The 19,572-nt window shown below is 48.4% G+C and overlaps 1 protein-coding gene across 6 annotated transcripts in view; it reads left to right on the plus strand.

The window, feature by feature from the left end:
- The window catches only part of LOC137426929 (regulator of G-protein signaling 7-like), a 260,768-nt gene that overhangs the window by 180,885 nt on the left and 60,311 nt on the right, over nt 1-19,572 (plus strand). For all 6 annotated transcript variants that reach the window (XM_068115959.2, XM_068115957.2, XM_068115962.2 and 3 more), the window contains one exon: nt 9,492-9,553. In XM_068115959.2, the coding sequence (XP_067972060.2) occupies nt 9,492-9,553 (62 nt within the window). The remainder of the gene's footprint in view (nt 1-9,491; nt 9,554-19,572) is intronic.

The following is a 19,572-nucleotide window of genomic DNA, read 5'->3' on the forward strand; positions in this document are numbered from 1 at the left end:
GAGAATTGTCTGAGGAGGTCAGACACAAGATTGTAGCCAAGCTTGGACAATCTCAAGGATACAAGTCCATCTCCAGAGACCTTGGTGTTCCTGTGTCCACCATACGCAATGTTATCAGGAAGTTAATGCCCACGGCACTGTAGCCAACCTCCCTGGTCGTGGCCGCAAGAGAAAACTTGATCAAAGATTGCAGCAAAGGATTGTTCTAATGGTGGAGAAAGCACCCAGATCAACTGCCAAACAGATTCAAGCTGACCTTCAGACACAAGGTACGACAGTTTCAACTCGCACCATCTGTCGCCAACTCAATGAAAGGGGATTCTATGGTAGGAGACCGAGGAGGACCCCACTGCTGAGAAAGCCCGACTGTGGTTTGCCAAAATACACCTGAACAAGCCAAAATCCTTCTGTGAGAATGTCCTGTGGACAGATGAGACCAAATTAGAGCTTTTTGATAAAGCACATCATTTGATAAAGCATACTTAACTGATCTCTCCATACAGGTTGCTTCTGTCAAACCAGACGTGATCTGCTTAACAGAAACTTTCCTCCTTTATGATGTCTCTGATTCCATAGTATCTCTCCCGGGCTACTCCCTCCTCCGGTATGATAGACCTGAGCCTCGTCCTGGAGGCGGGGTTGCTATCTTTATCAAAAACTCTCTTCCTCACTCGCCCTGCACTGCACTCTCTCCACCTCACCCCCAGGAATACCTCTGGCTACGGCTTCCCCTTCGCTCCCACCTCTTGTTCATATGTGTGTTGTACCGTCCACCAAACAGTGATGACTCCATCTACATCTCGCTGTCTGATGATATGGACCAACTTCTATCTACTCATCCCAACTCTCTCTTCCTCATATGTGGTGATTTCAATTGTCACCATGCCAGTTGGCTGGGTGTGGGTACCTCTCTCACCAGCCATGGCTCCTCAGCAAAGGACTTCTGTGACTCTCTGGGACTGACACAATCTGTCAATTTCCCGACCCGGATCTCAGTCAACGGAACATCTTCTCTTCTGGACTTGGTTATGACTAACTTCCCTGAAAATGTCTGCTGCTCTTCTTCTGCTCCGATCGGATCATCTGATCATGTCCTTGTTAAAGTGGACATCTCTCTGACCATCCTCAGGGAGCCTGCTCAGCGTCGACGAGTCTGGCATTTCACTCAGGCCAACTGGCACGGTCTTCAAGCAGCCATCAATCATCTGGACTGGTCTCCCATCTCTACCACCTCTGACATCAACTCATCCTGGGAATTCTTCCAAAGTAAATTGCTCTCTCTCATGCACAGATTTATCCCATCTCGTCTTCAGTTGTCATACCCTTCCTCCCGTCCATGGTACACGGAATCTTGTGGTGAGGCTGTTGCCCAGAAACAACTTGCCTTCGTCTCCTGGAAAGCAAATCCAACGGAAGGAAATCTCATTTCCTTTCACAAAGCCCGAAACAAGTGTGTGTCCACCCTCAGGAGAGCCAGGAAACAATATCTCTCCGTTCTCAAGACCGAACTCTCTTATCTGTCTCCCTCTTCCAAATCCTGGTGGCGTCTGGTCAAATCCGTTTCTGGTGTTTGTTCCCCCTCCATCCCCTCCCTTACCTCAAACGGCTACACAGCTGACTCCGCACGTGAAAAAGCTGAATGCCTCAACTCTGTGTTTGCCTCTAAATCTTGTGTCCCAAACCCATCCCTCTCTGTACCCACCATACCCAGTCGTACCCTGCTGCTCCTGGACTCCGTGTCCTTTCCTCCTGACAAGGTGGAAAAGTTTCTGTCAACCCTCGACTCTGATTCTGCAACTGGACCCGACGGCATCAGCCCACGGGTCCTAAAATCCTGCTCTGCTGCTCTATCTCACCCTCTCTCTGTTCTCTTCACCCTCTCTTTTGCTCAAGGTCAACTGCCATCTGCTTGGAAATCAGCCAACATCACCGCTTTGCACAAAAAAGGTGCAAAAACAGATCCTAGCAACTACAGACCAATCAGCCTTCTCCCAATTATCAGCAAAGTCATGGAATCCATCATTGCTTCGGATATGAAATCTTTCCTCTTCTCCAATGGCTTGATCTCTGATCATCAATTTGGTTTCAGACCAGGTCACTCTACTCTGGACATGCTGCTTCTGCTGTCTCAACAATGGATGGAGGTCCTCAATGCCAAACAGGAAATTAGAGCTGTCTCCCTCGACATATCACGTGCCTTCGACACGGTCTGGCACCCCGCTCTGCTCACCAAACTCTCCTCCTTTGGTATCCATGGAAATCTCCACGCATGGCTGGCGGACTTCCTCTCTAGTCGTCGTCAACGTGTGGCCCTGAATGGGTTTCTCTCATCTCTTCCTGTTCAGGCTGGAGTTCCCCAAGGCAGTGTTCTGGGCCCCGTGCTTTTTCTGGTCTTCATCAATGATCTCTCTGACTCTCTCGAAAATCCTCTCTATCTCTTTGCTGATGACTCCACTCTCTGCCGCTCCATGCCTCTTCCCTCAGATCGGCAGTCTGCTGCCTCCTCACTCTCTGAAGACCTGGACAAAATCACAGACTGGTCAAACAAGTGGAACATGTCTTTCAATCCTGACAAATCTCACACTCTTACTATGTCTCTCCGAAAAGATCGACTGGACAACCCTCCCATCTACTTTCTCAACAATCCTCTCCAAGAAGTTCTGTCGCTCAAGATTTTGGGTCTCACTATCTGCCATGATCTTTCTTGGGAAAACCACATTTCCAAGCTGGCCTCCAAAGCCAGTCGCCGACTGGGCATCCTCCGTCGTGCGAAGTCCTTCCTCGGCACACCTGAGCTCCTCACCACATACAAGGCTTTCATCCGCAGCTCAATGGAATACTGTTCTCCCCTATGGGCCGGTGCTCCTGCCTCACACCTAGCTCGGCTTCACGCTGTTGAAACCAAAGCTTTCAGAATTATTGGAATCTCCCGCGATGAAGCTATCTCTGAGGGCCTTTCACTCACTCACCGCAGGCAGGTAGGTGGTCTTTCTGTCTTCTACCGACTCCTCTCCGGCCTTGCACCCCCAGCTCTCTCTGTGCTCTGTCCCCCAAATATTCCTACAGGTCGCACAAGATCTGCCAGCAACCCTCTGATGGTTAAACTGCCGAAATCTCGGCTCTCTGCTCACCTTCACTCTTTCATTCCTCTTTTCTCCCGCCTCTGGAACAAACTCCCTCACTCCCTTCAATCCCACTCCTCCCTCCAGGTCTTTAAAACAGCTGTTCACCACCATCTCTTATCTTCCCCCATCCAAAACCTTGATCTTTTCTACCCCCGCTAATTCACCCCAGATCCACCTTGTTTGAAATTCCAACTTCTTTCCTGGAAGTCCTGGCAGTGTCCATATGTTTTATACCTCTCCCACCGCCCCCTTCCCATGCCCCCCTCCCCCAAAGCCCTCGCCCTCTCTCAGATCTCTCGATGTCTCCATGTCTCTCGGTCCCTGCTCTCAAATGTTGTGTTTGTGTCCTTCCCCCTCTCTCCCCATCTTGTCTACCGCTCCCGATGTTATATGTTTTATGTGTCGGTTTGTCTTTCTGTGTGATTAATGTTCGCTCTTTCACGAGCCTCGATCTTGTATACAAAAAAAAAAAAAAAAAAAAAAAATCTCTATGTTTACAAAAAACAAAATGAAGCCTTCAAATAAAAGAAAACCTTCCCTACAGACAAACATGGAGGAGGTTCACTGATGTTTTGGGGTTGCTGTGCCGCGTCTGGCACTGGGTGCCATGAATGTGTGCATGGCATCATGAAATCAGGAGATTACCAAGGCATTTTGGAGCTCAATGTTGAACCCAGTGTCAGAAATCAGATCGAAGGTCATGGATCTTGCAGCAGGACAAAGACCCCAAACACTCTTCAAAAATCACCCAGGAATGGCTCAAGACAAAACGCTGGACTGTTCTGAAGTAGCCTGCATCGAGTCCAGATCTAAATCTCATTCAACACCTGTGGGGAGATCTGAAAACAGCAGTTGGGAGAAGGCACCCTTCAAATCTGGGAGAACTGGAGCAGTTTGCACAAGAAGAGTGGGTGAACCTGCCAGCAGAGATGTGGAGGAAGCTCATTCATGGCTATAGGAAGCGCTTGACTGCAGTTATTTTGTCCAGAGGCCGTGCTACCAAATATTAAGTCGAGAGTATCAATAATTTTGTCAATGCCATTTATTTTTATTTTCTGATTTAAAAGGATATATTAAGTTCTGAATCAAAAACAAAGGTTCTGTAATATTAACAGTGAAATAAAAAATTGTGGAGACCAAACACTTTTGTCAATTTCAAGTTATTTTTAGAGAAAATTGTGAGTTATTTGAAAAAAGTGCAAGGGTGCCAATATTTTTGGCCACGACTGTGTATATATTCTGGGTTTTGTGGCCAACCTAAGGTTGACTAACTCCGAAAATCACTTGTTAAACGAGTTGCTCTCCTCAATGCCAAAAAAGTTTGCCGAATACCTAAAGCTTGTTGATTTAACTTGTTCACAAGTTGGTGTGGCGACATAACTTTACTTCACATGACCTCTGACATTTGACCTCCTGACCCAAAAGTTTAATCAGTTCATGTTTACATCATTATACATATGTGCAACAAGTTTGATTTAAATCCCTTCAGTTGTTCTCAAGTTATCACATTTTTACCTGACATGACCTCTGACCTTTGACCTCTTCATGCTATAATCCAATCAGTTCATCTTTACATTATTATATATACATATACCAAGTTTGACTAAGATCCCTTCAGCCATTCTTACGTTATTGTGGTAACAAAATAATTGTAACTTAACATGACCTCTGATTTGTGACATCTTGACCCCAAAATTGAATCAGATTATCTTTGCATCATAATATATAATGATACCAAGTTTGGTGAAAATCCCATGACCGATTCACAAGTTAGCTCGGTAACAAAATTTTCACCTGGCGGGATGTCTGGCATTTGACCTTTGACCTTTTTTTTGTCTACAAGATAGAGGCTCGTGAAAGAGCCAACATTAATCACACAAAAAGTCAAACCGACACATAAAACACAAAATAAGGGGAGCGGTAGACAAGATGGGGAGAGAGGGGGACGGACACAAATACAACATTTGAGAGCAGGGACATCGAGATAACTTTGGGAGGAGGAGGGCTTGGGGGGAGGTGGGCGAGGTATAAAACATATGGACACTGCAAGGACCTCCAGGAAAGAAGTTGGAATTTCAAAAATGTGGATCTGGGGTGAATTAGCGGGGGTTGAAAAGATCAAGGTTTTGGATGAGCGAAGATAAGAGATGGTGGTGAACAGCTGTTTTAAAGACCTGGAGGGAGGAGTGGGATTGAAAGGAGTGGGAGAGTTTGTTCTAGAGGTGGGAGAAAAGGGGAATGAAAGAGTGAAGGTGAGCAGAGAGCCTAGATTTTGGCAGTTTAGCCATAAGAGGGTTGCTGGCAGATCTTGTGCGACCTGCAGGAATATTTGGGGGACAGAGCACAGAGAGAGCTGGGGGAGCAAGGTCGGAGAGGAGTCGGTAGAAGACAGAAAGACCACCAACCTGCCTACGGTGAGTGACTGAAAGGTCCTCGGAGTTAGCTTCATCGCAGGAGATTCCAATGATTCTGAAAGCTTTGGTTTCAACAGCGTGAAGCCGAGCTCGGTGTGAGGCAGGAGCACCGGCCCAGAAGGGGGGAACATTATTCCATTGAGCTGCAGATGAAAGCCTTGTATGTGGTGAGGAGCTCAGGTGTGTCAAGGAAGGACTTCACACATGGGAGGATGCCCAGTCGGCGACTGGCTTTAGAGGCCAGCATGGAAATGTGGTTTTCCCCAAGAAAGATCATGGCAGATAGTGAGACCCAAAAGCTTGAGTGACAGAACTTCTTGGAGAGGATTGTTGAGAAAGTAGATGGGAGGGTTTTCCAGTCGGTCATTTCGGAGAGACATTGTAAGAGTGTAAGATTTGTCAGGGTTGAAAGACATGTTCCACTTGTTTGACCAGTCTGTGATTTTGTCCAGGTCTGCAGAGAGTGAGGAGGCTGCAGACTGCCGATCTGAGGGATGAGGAATGGAGCGGCAGAGAGTGGAGTCATCAGCAAAGAGATAGAGAGGATTTTCCGGAGAGTCTGAGAGATCATTGATGAAGACCAAAAAAAGCACAGGGCCCAGATCACTACCTTGGGGGAACTCCAGCCAGAACAGGAAGGGGAGATGAGAGAAATCCATTCAGGGCCACACGTTGACGATGACCAGAGAGGAAGTCCGCAAGCCATGCATAGAGATTTCCATGGATACCATAGTAGGAGAGATTGGTGAGCAGAGCTGGGTGCCAGACCGTATCGAAGGCACGTGATATGTCAAGGGAGACAGCTCTGATTTCCTGTTTGGCATTGAGGACCTCCATCCATTGTTGAGACAGCAGAAGCAACATGTCCAGAGTAGAATGACTTTGTCTGAATCCAAATTGATGATTGGAGATCAAGCCATTGGAGAAGAGGAAGGATTTGATATCCGAAGCAATGATGGAATCCATGACTTTGCTGATAATTGGGAGCAGGCTGATTGGTCTGTAGTTGCAAGGATCTGTTTTTGCATATTTTTTGTGTAAAGTGGTTATGTTTGTTGATTTCCAAGATGCTGGCAGATGACCTTGAGCAAAAGAGAGGGTGAAAAGAACAGAGAGAGGGTGAGATAGAGCGGCAGAGCAGGCTTTTAGGACCCGTGGGGCTGATGCCGCCTGGTCCAGTTGCAGACTCAGAGTCGAGGTTTGACAAAAACTTCTCCACCTTGTCAGGAGAGAAGGACACAGACTCCAGGAGCAGTTGGGTTCAACTGGGTAAGGTGGGAACAGAGAGAGATGGGTTTGGGACACAAGATTTTGAGGCAAACACAGAGTTGAGGCATTCGGCTTTTACACGTGCGGTGTCAACTGTGTAGCCATTTGAGGTAAGGGAGGGGGTGGAGGGGGAACAAACACCAGAAACGGATTTGACCAGACGCCATCAGGATTTGGAGGAAGGAGACAGGTTTGAGAGTTAATTCTTGAGTGTGGAGGGATAGTGCTTCCTGGCACTCCTGAGGGTAGCCACACACTTGTTCCGAGCTTGGTTGAAGGAATTATGATTGCCTTCTGTTGGATTTGCCTTCCAATAGGCAAAGGCAAGTTGTTTCAGGGCAACTGCCTCACCACAAGATTCAGTGTACCATGGACGGAAGGAAGGGTAAGACAACTGAAGACGAGGTGGTATAAATCTGTGCATGAGAGAGAGCAGTTTGCTTTGGAAGAATTCCCAGGAAGAATTGATGTCAGAGGCAGTAGAGATGGAAGACCAGTCCAGTTGATTGATGGCTGCTTGCAGACCGTGCCAGTCAGCTTGAGTGAAATGCCAGACTCGTCGGTGCTGAGGAGGCTCTCTGAGAATGGCCAGAGAGATGTCCACTTTAACAAGCACATGATGAGAAGAACCGATTGGAGCAGAAGAAGAGCAGCAGACATTTGCAGGGAAGTTTGTCATAACCAAGTCTAGAAGAGAAGATGCTCCATTGACTGAGATCCGGGTGGGGAAATTGACAGATTGTGTCAATCCCAGTGAGTCGCAGAAGTCCTTTGCTGAGGTGCCATGCTGGTGAGAGAGGAACCCACACCCAGCCAGCTGGCATGATGACAGTTGAAATTGGGAGAAGGTACCCTCTTGACCCCAAAATCTAATGATTTAATCTTTACATCATTATACATACTTCTACCAAGTTTAAATTAGATCCCTTCAGCCATTCTCAAGTTATAGACCTATTACAGACTTTGACCTTTAACCTTTGTCATATTGACCCCAAAATCATGTAAGTTCATGTTTGCATCATAATACATACTTGTATCAAATTTGATCAGAATCCCATCACTGGTTCACAAGTTATCGGGGTAACAAGATGTTTACCTACCATGACCTCTGACCTGAGTAAATAAGGCCTCATAACACATAACACAATAACATCAATTTTTCAAATAGTGCCCATACTGCGATGATCGCCGAGTGGAGGCGTTAATTCAAATTACAAAGTGCCAATAGGGACTCGTGAAAACGTTAAGATCTTCAATTTTCTTGCACATGCTGAGAGCCCAGCAAACTCGTTTGTGATGGCGAAGAAGAGGATGTCGCAATTAGAAATACTCGGGCGTGCCCGTACGTGGGTGCAAAAAAACATGCGTGCAAACAACAACAACAAAAAAAAACTTTGAAACCACGTGGCAGTAACGACCACAGAACCCCCCCCTCTATTTACATGAAATGGTTTGGTCCATTCGCAAAGCCAAAGCGAACGGCTTGCGAGTACGGTAGAACCCCCCCCCCCTCTATTTACATGAAATGGTTTGGTCCATTCGCAAAGCCAAAGCGAACGGCTTGCGAGTACGGTGACCATACCTTGGGAACCACTTGTCCGATTAATTTCAAACCTTGAAAAGGCACATCCTCGGGTCCCCAGCAATATACCTGGCAAGTTTCAAGTATATCGGACCCGTGGTTGTCGAGAAACAGCGGTCACAGACAAACACACACACATACACACAGAGATTACTGGAATTATAGATAGATATATCTTGCTTGGAACTATAAATGTTTTTGCCCTATCTACCTTTATCGAGCCTTATTGTTGACAGATTATTGCAAGGGATAGTCAGATGCTCAGAGGGAGAAGAGGGTTCAAAGATAGAATAAAACAAATGAGAATCATGGTTCAGGCCTAGTATTGATGAAAGAGGCACCCTCACCGAGACTGGATGGAAGAACAGTTTGCGATAGCATAATATTAAAGCGTGGCGTTACGTGCGCTGCTTGCGAGCAAGGAGGAAGCGGACAAGCGGTAACTTATAAGCGTCTTTATTTGAGGAGCTCACTGTAACACTAGCGCGCTCCGGGCTGCGCGCCCCGTGTATCTCCTCAGGCCACGCCTACCCCTCGGGCGTGGCCGCCGCCCACTTGGTGCGCGGAATGATGTCACCACGCCAGTGGGCTTTCGTGTCCGCCACAATATCATCAGGCACATTCATTGGCTGACCAGCTTGAGTACCCCGTCAATTGGTCTGATCATATCAGAACTGGGTGGTACTCGGCTTGAGCACCATTGGTGGCAAAATGGTTGTTAATCAAATAAGGACACGAGACCTACAGTACATTAACAGTGAAAATACAAAGGGATGGATGGGGGACAAGACCTCGTTAAACACAATCTTGGCAGGCCTAAACTGCAGTTTACAGTACATCGATTATAAACATGCAATGAGGATACATCTGAGCAGCTGATTAAACATTTAACCGGCCCTAAGCGTCCATTTTCGCTACAATATATACTGGAGGTCAACGTTTGTTAAAACAAGGTGAAATGTGTTCGTTATAACAGGATTGTCCTAAAAACATGCCATATAGTGTAATGAGATTCAATAAAGCAAGTATTACTTATAAAGGGATTATTTCTGTACATGTGAGATTTTTCACCACACTAATCCTTTATATCTTTCTCTCTAGATTATATTCTTGCAAAAACAACTTGACAGACATTGCATGAAAATATCCAAAGTGGCAGAGTGGTAAGTCTTTATTTAACATGTGTGTATACATATATGTTTGAATTTGTGGGGCAAGTTTGCGATACTGCAGTGCATTCTACATACTGACATCATAAATGTAAACTTTATATATTTGATAAAGTGGATTGTGAATGAGCATGTTAAATTAGCATCTTTCTTTTTGGTACGTTGATTGAATTTAGATTAGTAACGATTCTGTTATAGGCTGCTAGACAACAATCAATAATTCGATTGGGTCAAGGTTCAATTCCCGACCCGCCAAAAAAGCACGACAGTACAAGTCACGATCATTTACTGGCTTCTTACCACTGTACACCATCTGAAAATGACAAAAACCCACAAACACTTCTTCAATCATACCACCATAAAACTAAGAAACACCACCTCCCTTGCCGATGCAAGATCACATGATGTGCCATTGTGTTTGATCACGTGCTCCTCCTTGAGCAAGAGCGATGCCCCATTGGCTGACTTTCGTTTATTGACATTTTTGTTTAAATGGACATTTACGGACAGTTTTGTGTTTTATTCTGGAATATTGGCTTTGAGTTTCATCAGTATCCAAAATTCTAAACTAGTTCACCAAGAAAGTATTGTTATGAATTTGGTAGAGCAATATCTAGAGCTAGGTAGAACTGAATAGGTAGGTATTCGGCTGTCGTGACAGGGACTCTACATGTAATAAGTTCTTGATGTTTAGGCGGTTGTCGGGGTAAGATGTATGAGTGTGGATCTACCTGGAGGTCCGAGTGTTAAATAGTGAGGGATTAAAGGTAACGCCCCTGTGAGTATCACCTAGTAATCAAACCTTTGTCCTTTATGGCACTGCAAACCACATAAACATTAGTTAGGTCCTTAGCGCAACATTAAATAATCCCCTTTCCCTGACAAGGACTTCGTATTAAATTGACAGGAAACCAGGTCAAAAACACCGCCACGATTGGCCGCCACCGTGTACACCTCCAAAGGCCTACAAACCTGGCCGGCACGTGTTATGCCAGGACCGCAGGGTCGCGTAACGGGGGAGATGTCAGGAGTCGCGGGAGGCTTTGATTGGCTGAGGAGTGCGCAATGTGACGTCATCGGCCACCAATATAGGCGACGGTCGGACGCCATTTCAAGAGTTGAGTTGAGTTGCGTCGCAGTTCGCGAAGTTGAGTTGAGTTGAGTTCGTGGCAGGCACTGGCAGACGCAGGCAGGCACCAGAGAGTTGAGCGGTGGTGGAGAGTTGGAGAGGACACGCCATTCCAGTCGCAGTTCGAGTGCAGTTCGGGTTGTAGGGAGTCGCAGGAGACACACGAGAGCACACCCAGTTGGCACTGAGCAGTTCGTTGGCACTTGGCTGCCAGCACTCCCGCGTCGAGTCGAGTGGAGTTGAAAGGAGTCCTTCCTGTCCCTGGTCAAGTGGAGCCGCTGGCCTGCGTCGGACGCGTGGTGCTTGGAGCGAGGGGCCTCGTGGTGTGCGATCGGGCCGGAAGGAGCGGTGCTGGACACCAACAATACAAGACGACAAAGACAGATAAGCCCGATCTCCGCGTATATTTTGAACGACGGGACGTGTTATTTTCGTGATTAATCTCCCTCGTTTGTGTTTGCTGTCAGTCGTGTGGGGACGTCCCGATTTAGGTTTATTAGAATTATTAGATTTACCGGCGGGCTTTTTCACTGGCTTTACTTTTCCTAATAAACCCTTATATTACTTTTTGTACATAATATCTGAACGCAGTTTTCCTGGGTGTTTGATTTTAATAGATAAGGTTGCGGAGCCTTCGCTGCGCCCCGCCATTCCGCGCGTTGGTGTTGAACTTGAGTCCGCCATTGAGTGTTCGCCTCGGGAGTTAAAGTCTCGCAAATCGGTCATCCGTAACTGTGGTGTTAATCACGGTTACGCGACAAGTGGTGTCAGGAGTGGGATTTGAACCCGTCGGACAAATTTTTTTTTGTCCGCGGCGAGACATCGACACGGTCGGACAAATTTTTTTGTCCGCGGGGCGACATCGACACGGTCGGGCGTACATTGCGTCCGACGTTCGAACGCAAAATTTGTATAGGCGAGGCGGAGAAATTTCATAATCAATTGGGCATACGGAGCGCGATATCGCGTCTTCGTCAAATTTAAATTGTGTTTTTGGTATTAAAATAAATACGCGCGCGGGGAACGACCTTCCGGAAAGCGGATGTCGGAAATTGATGAGATGGAAGTACGCAGCGAGGCCTCCGTCAGCGTTGGGAGTGAGCCGGAAATAGGGGAATTAGATGCAGAGGTGAGCCTTGGAACCTCCCTCGTCCCGAGCACCAACTTATCCCCCTCCCCCACCGGGGAGTCGGGAGTAGTAGGAACGGCCCCGACAACCGACCAGATGTTGGGTCAATTGCTTCGAAAAATGGAAGAAACGAAAAGTGGATTGGAGGATAAACTTGATGGGCTGGCAAACAAAATGAAGGAAATGAGTGATCGATGGAGTATTACAATTGATGGGCTGGCAAACAAAATGGGGGATGATGGGGAGACCGCAGGTGCACAGGTGGATGGGGAATGTGTACAGGTAGATGGGGAATGCCTGCAGGTAAACGTGGAGTGTCCACAGGTGAGCGGGGAAGGAAATTTGGAATGTGAGAGTTGTAATGGGGAATGTTTCCCACATTCTGGCCTGGTTGTTTATCGGGACCGTGTGGATGTCACAACACCCCAACCGGGGGATGAATTTGGAATTGTGCAGCACCAGGGCGGTGGTGCAGAGCAAGAGGGGGTAGAGTTTTTGGGGGTCCATGCGATAGAGCCGGACCGGGTATTTATTGGGGATATTGATCAAAGCCTGGCGGGGCCAGGAATGATTTCTAATGATGAGGATGAGTTGATCCAGCGGCTGGAGACCTGTGACAGTCCCATGGAGGTAGAGCTTGTTCAGGCCCAAAGGAGTCTGGGGGAAGAGGTGAGTTGGTCCGAGGAGGTGGTTGGAATGACCGAGGGGACGCTCACTGTACACTGCTATTTGGAAACAGAGGCTCCAAAATTGGACAACCAGTTGGGGGAGTGTGTTGGCTCCGGGCTGGATTTGGATCTTGGAGGATCGGGAGATAGAGCTTCTGGAGATTTGGTCCCTGTAGGGAATTTGGATCAACTGCAGGGAGGGGCAGAACAACCGGTGGTAGAGGTTGTTCCCTGCAGCTGCGGGTTGGCAATGGGAATGAAAATTTGTAAAATAAAATGTAAAATAAAATTACAATGGGAAATTGATTTGGAGCAGCCATGGTGGGGATTGGTCCCCGGGCTGCGGGATTTGGACATGGAGAGGTCATGGGTGATGGCCTCGGGCAAAAGTTGCCCCTTTCAAAATTTGGGTATGCCGGCCAGCTGGGGGGCTGTGATGGCGAGATTTGGACGTGGGGTCCAGCCTTGGGTGTCGAGGTACGACCTGGGTCCCACGGGGGGTCTGGTGGAGTGTGGCGTCCCTTGTCCATCGGGGCGCCGTCCGAGCTGGTGGCTCGGGCCGGCAGGGTCACCGGACCCTGGTGGGGGTTAAGACCTCCAGGGAGGTCCGAGGTGGTTTCTCAAGCCTGGGATGGCAAATATTGAGGACCACTGGGGGGAGGTGTTGTGGGTCGCGCTTTGGTGGTGGCACCGCAGATGGCCAGCTTGGGCCTGATGTAGTGATCACCCGGGCATGCGACCTGACACCCTCTCCCTGAGACTTTGGGACAACTGGCATGTGATGACCTGCCATGCCGTGTTGGTCGATGGACGCGGGTCAAACCGAATGGACAGGGATGGAGATAGCCTGCCGGACAACCATTGGGGCATCTGTGGAACGTGATGGTGTGAGTGACCTTCCACAGATGCTCCGTTATGATTTATGGACTCTCGGGTTGGGAAGAGAGCCATGGGGATGTGAATCGGGAGATGTGTAACGAGCCGAGCATATGGGCCATGCTCGGCTGGCATGTGTATGGCAAAGCATCCTTCTTTGGTGAGGTGAGTGAAATGTGACAAATGGTTGGCATGGGTAATCTGTGGGTTAGATGCAAATTTAAGGGTGGATTTTGAAATGTCATGGTGGACACTGTACAGTGACGCCATTATTGATCCAGGTGTGTAGACCAAAGTGTTGGAGGCTGTGATGAAATTAATAGGGTAGCAGGACACAGTTTCAACTGGTTGCGGGGGCAACTGTGCTGATATTTGGGACGCGGGATGATGGGGATGTAGTTGTGTAGCCTGAGGGTCAACGTGGTGCTGTGCGTGTCCGAGGTGTGTGGACCATGTCTTCTGGGTGGGTCTCCTGGTGGAGCATGGCTGTTGACTGGACCTTGGTGTGGTCAAGTGTGGGTGAGCACTGGGGGGCTGCAGTTCTGTAGTCGGACTGGGGGATGATGGGGAGGTGCAGGGGACGTGGCTGTAGGGATGCCACGCACTGCGACCGTGCCCCCCAGGGCCGAGGTTGTGTGTGCGGTAGTGTGTGTTTTGGCAGCAAGTGCTCACCACATTGGCCAGCTGGGGCTGCTGCAGCTGTGTTCCTCGCAGGGGGGGCCGAAAGATGGATGGTGGGTCGCACCCTTATGGACACTCATGGGCCATGTTGGCGTTTTGACTGCTCACCTTGTCCCGGTGACCCTTGCACGGTAGAGGTGCAGAGCTGTCGTGGCCATAGGTAGTTGTGTAGTGATGATCACCGTTGGATGCGGATCCACATACCTGCCAGTGCAGTGGGGACAAAAGAAAAATTTGGAAGGATTTGGTAGGCCCAATGTGAAATTTTGGGAATTGTATGGGTGGATTGCACTTTGAACCTGACCAACCTGCAACTACCTGCACTTGAGGTGAGTGTTTTAAGGAGTACTGTCCCAGGCTTCAGGATTTGCTTTGGGAAATTGGGGACATGTAATTTGGAGTTGGGAGGTGAGAGCGAGTGATGACATGGCCGGTGAGGGGATGGAATGGGAGCCACAGTGTCTTGTGGGTGGCGTATGTTTTTGTATTGTGGTTACGTGTTTTGATGTGGTCGTGAGAGTGGAACCTGGAGAGTGTGTGATGATTATTGGAGATAATGAGGGGCGATAATTGTGCTTTTTGGAAATGTGCTAATGGAAATGTGTAAGGATTCAATGATTCGAACTGTGAAGGGGGATTTCACATGTGGCAGGCCATGGCAAGCCTTGTAACACCTTTTACACCATCTATGGAATTGTACTGAATTGTGCTGATTTGTGTGGAGAATTGAATGGCAGCGGGGGGAGGAAGTGTGTTTTGGGGTCTTGTGGGTGGGGAAGGTGTGTGTGTCCGCAGGTACAGAGCAAGCTCTGAGGAGCGATGCCTGCGGGCCCCCCTCTGCGGCAATTACCCCTGGCAGCCGGTGGTAACTGGAAATTGGAGCTCGTCGGTGGAGGGTCTGGTTGGGCGCCGCGGGGTGAGGAAGTCCCCCGGTGACCCGTGTTGCTGCGCGAAAGCAGGAGGCAAAGGAGCCTGGTGTGTGTGGAGACCCTCACCGGCGAGGTAACGGCGGAAAGGGGCTGTTGGGCTGTCACGGGGCCAAGAGGTAAAGGGGGGGGGGGCAATGAATTTGTAAGTCGGTTGACTTGTTTTTGGGACTGCGGGCACCACAGCCTGATGCGCCCCCACCATCTTTTGTGCGGTACCTCCCCGCTGCCTAGTTGAGGAATGCACACACACGTGAATGACATCAATGCCATGGTCCTGCAGGGGGTGTATTGGAAATAAGTGCTTTGTTGATTTTTGAAATGCCTTGATGACCTATGGAATGAGAATGAGTGGTTAAGGGGTCTGTGTTGCATGAATGTGGGCGAAATCCACCGAGCCGTGTCACTCACCTGTAACATCTGGACAGGGCCCGTGGAAATTTAGGGGGGATGCATTGGGGATGGCCCCGCAGGTAAGGTTGTGTCTTGTGGCATCCACCGGGGGACGCGGTCTGTAGACCGGGGTATGTACAAAGGTTAGAGTTTTGAGTTTGGAAAGATGATTAAGTTTTGTGGTTAAGTTAGTGTTGTGTGTTGTTGTTTCCTCCCTCCACAGGAACAACGAAGAAGATGTACATACTTGCATGATGGTTAAGGGGTTCAGCATGTTAAGGAAGTGTAGGTAGGTAGTCTGACTCACTTCCCACAGCCCTTCCTGATTTATTTCATAGGTTAATTAAGTGTGTGACAGTAAGTGTTAAGGCTGGAATGGTAGCGCCTGCGGTGAACCTTGCAGGAGCTACGGTTCCAGGGGGGGGGGCTGTGTTATGAATTTGGTAGAGCAATATCTAGAGCTAGGTAGAACTGAATAGGTAGGTATTCGGCTGTCGTGACAGGGACTCTACATGTAATAAGTTCTTGATGTTTAGGCGGTTGTCGGGGTAAGATGTATGAGTGTGGATCTACCTGGAGGTCCGAGTGTTAAATAGTGAGGGATTAAAGGTAACGCCCCTGTGAGTATCACCTAGTAATCAAACCTTTGTCCTTTATGGCACTGCAAACCACATAAACATTAGTTAGGTCCTTAGCGCAACATTAAATAATCCCCTTTCCCTGACAAGGACTTCGTATTAAATTGACAGGAAACCAGGTCAAAAACACCGCCACGATTGGCCGCCACCGTGTACACCTCCAAAGGCCTACAAACCTGGCCGGCACGTGTTATGCCAGGACCGCAGGGTCGCGTAACGGGGGAGATGTCAGGAGTCGCGGGAGGCTTTGATTGGCTGAGGAGTGCGCAATGTGACGTCATCGGCCACCAATATAGGCGACGGTCGGACGCCATTTCAAGAGTTGAGTTGAGTTGCGTCGCAGTTCGCGAAGTTGAGTTGAGTTGAGTTCGTGGCAGGCACTGGCAGACGCAGGCAGGCACCAGAGAGTTGAGCGGTGGTGGAGAGTTGGAGAGGACACGCCATTCCAGTCGCAGTTCGAGTGCAGTTCGGGTTGTAGGGAGTCGCAGGAGACACACGAGAGCACACCCAGTTGGCACTGAGCAGTTCGTTGGCACTTGGCTGCCAGCACTCCCGCGTCGAGTCGAGTGGAGTTGAAAGGAGTCCTTCCTGTCCCTGGTCAAGTGGAGCCGCTGGCCTGCGTCGGACGCGTGGTGCTTGGAGCGAGGGGCCTCGTGGTGTGCGATCGGGCCGGAAGGAGCGGTGCTGGACACCAACAATACAAGACGACAAAGACAGATAAGCCCGATCTCCGCGTATATTTTGAACGACGGGACGTGTTATTTTCGTGATTAATCTCCCTCGTTTGTGTTTGCTGTCAGTCGTGTGGGGACGTCCCGATTTAGGTTTATTAGAATTATTAGATTTACCGGCGGGCTTTTTCACTGGCTTTACTTTTCCTAATAAACCCTTATATTACTTTTTGTACATAATATCTGAACGCAGTTTTCCTGGGTGTTTGATTTTAATAGATAAGGTTGCGGAGCCTTCGCTGCGCCCCGCCATTCCGCGCGTTGGTGTTGAACTTGAGTCCGCCATTGAGTGTTCGCCTCGGGAGTTAAAGTCTCGCAAATCGGTCATCCGTAACTGTGGTGTTAATCACGGTTACGCGACAGTATTATATATTGCCGTGTCGCTGGTGATTAAGATCACGGGCGGCAGATAGCCGAACAGTAACTCTGAGGCGGTCAAGTCTGTCATGCGCCGCGAACGATACCAGGGTGCTTACCTGTACAGACGGAAGCCACGGGGTTTATCCCTCGAACCCACAAACACAGTGTGGTTTAACCACACCTCCTTCCACGTTTATTCACATGCCTCCCCCCCAAAGCCCTCTCCCTCCCACAGATCTCTCGATGTCTCCATGTCTCTCGGTCCCTGCTGTCAAATGTTGTGTTTGTGTCCTTCCCCCTCTCTCCCCATCTTGTCTACCGCTCCCGATGTTATTTGTTTTATGTGTCTGTTTGTCTTTCTGTGTGATTAATGTTCGCTCTTTCACGAGCCTCGATCTTGTATACAAAAAAAAAAAAAGAAAAAAAAAAAAACAAAAAAAAAAAGAAAAAAAAAAAAAAAACAGAAACGAGACAAGGAAAATCAACATGACAAATAAAATGCACACTAATAAATTTGATGAAATAAAGGTAAGACAATAAAAATGAATGCTTAGGTAAACCTATAAATCTAACTCGAGGTACCCTCAATGCTGACACAAATACGGACAAGGGGAAAGATAAAAGAAAAATCAATGTTCTTAGTCGGCAGGCACTCGGCTCCAGCCTAAACGAGGACTTTCAGTCGGTGAAAGGACCGAATTTCGACACGTCCACAATGGCACCGGTCAACCACGCGAGCACCCCGAGCCACGAAGTGGCAGCAAGACGTCCTCCTCTCTCACTCCTCGCCAGAAAGCACAGCGCAGCCACAGCTTCCCCGAAGAGCACCACAGATCAACCACACCTCCTTCCACGTTTATTCCAAGGAGCACAAAGGCTCCGAAATTTGCTCCACCAGCGGCCACGGGCACGAAGCAGCTGTCCGCCAGCGCAACCAGGACAAAAGAGAGAGAGCAAAAGACTGAGAGAGCTACCTGTACTTCTTCCTCCCTCGCAATGCTGCCCACGCAGCCAAGAGTTCCTCACTTTCTTCAGAAGCGCGTACAAATCCCAGCACACCATACACACCAACAATGGCGAGCTTCTTGTTCGGCAAGCACAAAAAAACCGAGAGAGAGAGAGAGAGAGAGTGATTCTTCTTCCTCTGTAATGCTTGAACCTTCTCGTTCTGTGACGTCATACGACCAATCGCAAAAGCTCGGGGTGTGGCCTTTTCCTTACTCGGTTGATGGGCGGGGTTTAGTTGCCTGTCAGTTACAAACCTTTAGAGGCGGGGTTTAATTGTCGATCGGCAAATGTTCTGGTCCTGTCGGCCGTGGTGGGGTGGGGCTTAGCCCGATGGTGAATGTGCTGGATTTCCGTCGGCAACATGTCTGTGTTTTTGGTTAATGGTGCTGATTTTTGATGACCAGCTGTGTAAACATAAAAACAACCCCCCCCCCTCCCCCCTGTGTGAAGAACACATAAACAACCTTAAGCTCACAGTTTCCCTGCTAATGTACATTAAAATGTCTACTACGCGTCCACGGTCCATACTAATTCTACACAACCCTATCTCCAATATGGTATGTCATCACCTACCTCCACAAATGTAACAATATTTATAAGAGTGAGCCAGTGATTTGAATAACACATATATATATGTATGTATGTATATATATATATATATGTATATATATATATATATATATGTATATATATATATATATATATATATATATATATATATATATATATATATATATATATATTGTTACGGTCCGCGGATTAGATGTTATTTACCGAGCGGAGGTACCGCGGCCGAACAGTTTTTTCCCGACTCACCCGATTCACCCAGACGTTGGCTGTATCGCGCCACAGCTACTCAATATGGAAAAGACTAAGACGACGAATGCAAAGAGGAAGAAGAAGACGTACAGAAGAGTAACGGGGTTTATTATCTACACACACATAAGCAAAAAGAGCAGTCACGGTTATTTACAGGGGACTTGAAAAAGCAGGTAACACAGTGCAAATTACTAGCTTATACGGACTTAATTACCTACCCAGGACAGAACAAACAAAACAAACTCACGTACGCAAATGGGGGACTTGCAGGCAGGAATGGCTGGAAAGAGAGGAAAGTCCAATGGGTCCGGAGCTGGCAGCACGATCGGCGCATTCGGCAGCCGCCGTCCCTTCGCGGCCCTGCTCCAAACTGCCGTCCAGGCCCCAAATGGCTGTCGAGTCTTGTTGCTGCTGTAGACGCTGCTGCTGCTGCTGCTGTAGACGCTGCCGCTGGCGAGGTGACGAATAGCAGGCTGTTGCGCTTCCCTGGATGACCTCTGCTTTTGGACCTCACAACTCAGCTCTTGTCATAGCTCATCTCAGATCTCAGCTCATCTCTCGTAAAAGCTCCTCTCCTTTTTGTAAAAGCTCATCTCACCACGCAGCTCAGCTCAGCCTTGGACCTTTTTGCAACTCTCTCGTATTCCCTGCCTCT

Source organism: Myxine glutinosa, chromosome 5 (genome assembly GCF_964187855.1).
Source record: "Myxine glutinosa chromosome 5, kmMyxGlut1.1, whole genome shotgun sequence".
NCBI lineage: Eukaryota > Metazoa > Chordata > Myxini > Myxiniformes > Myxinidae > Myxine > Myxine glutinosa.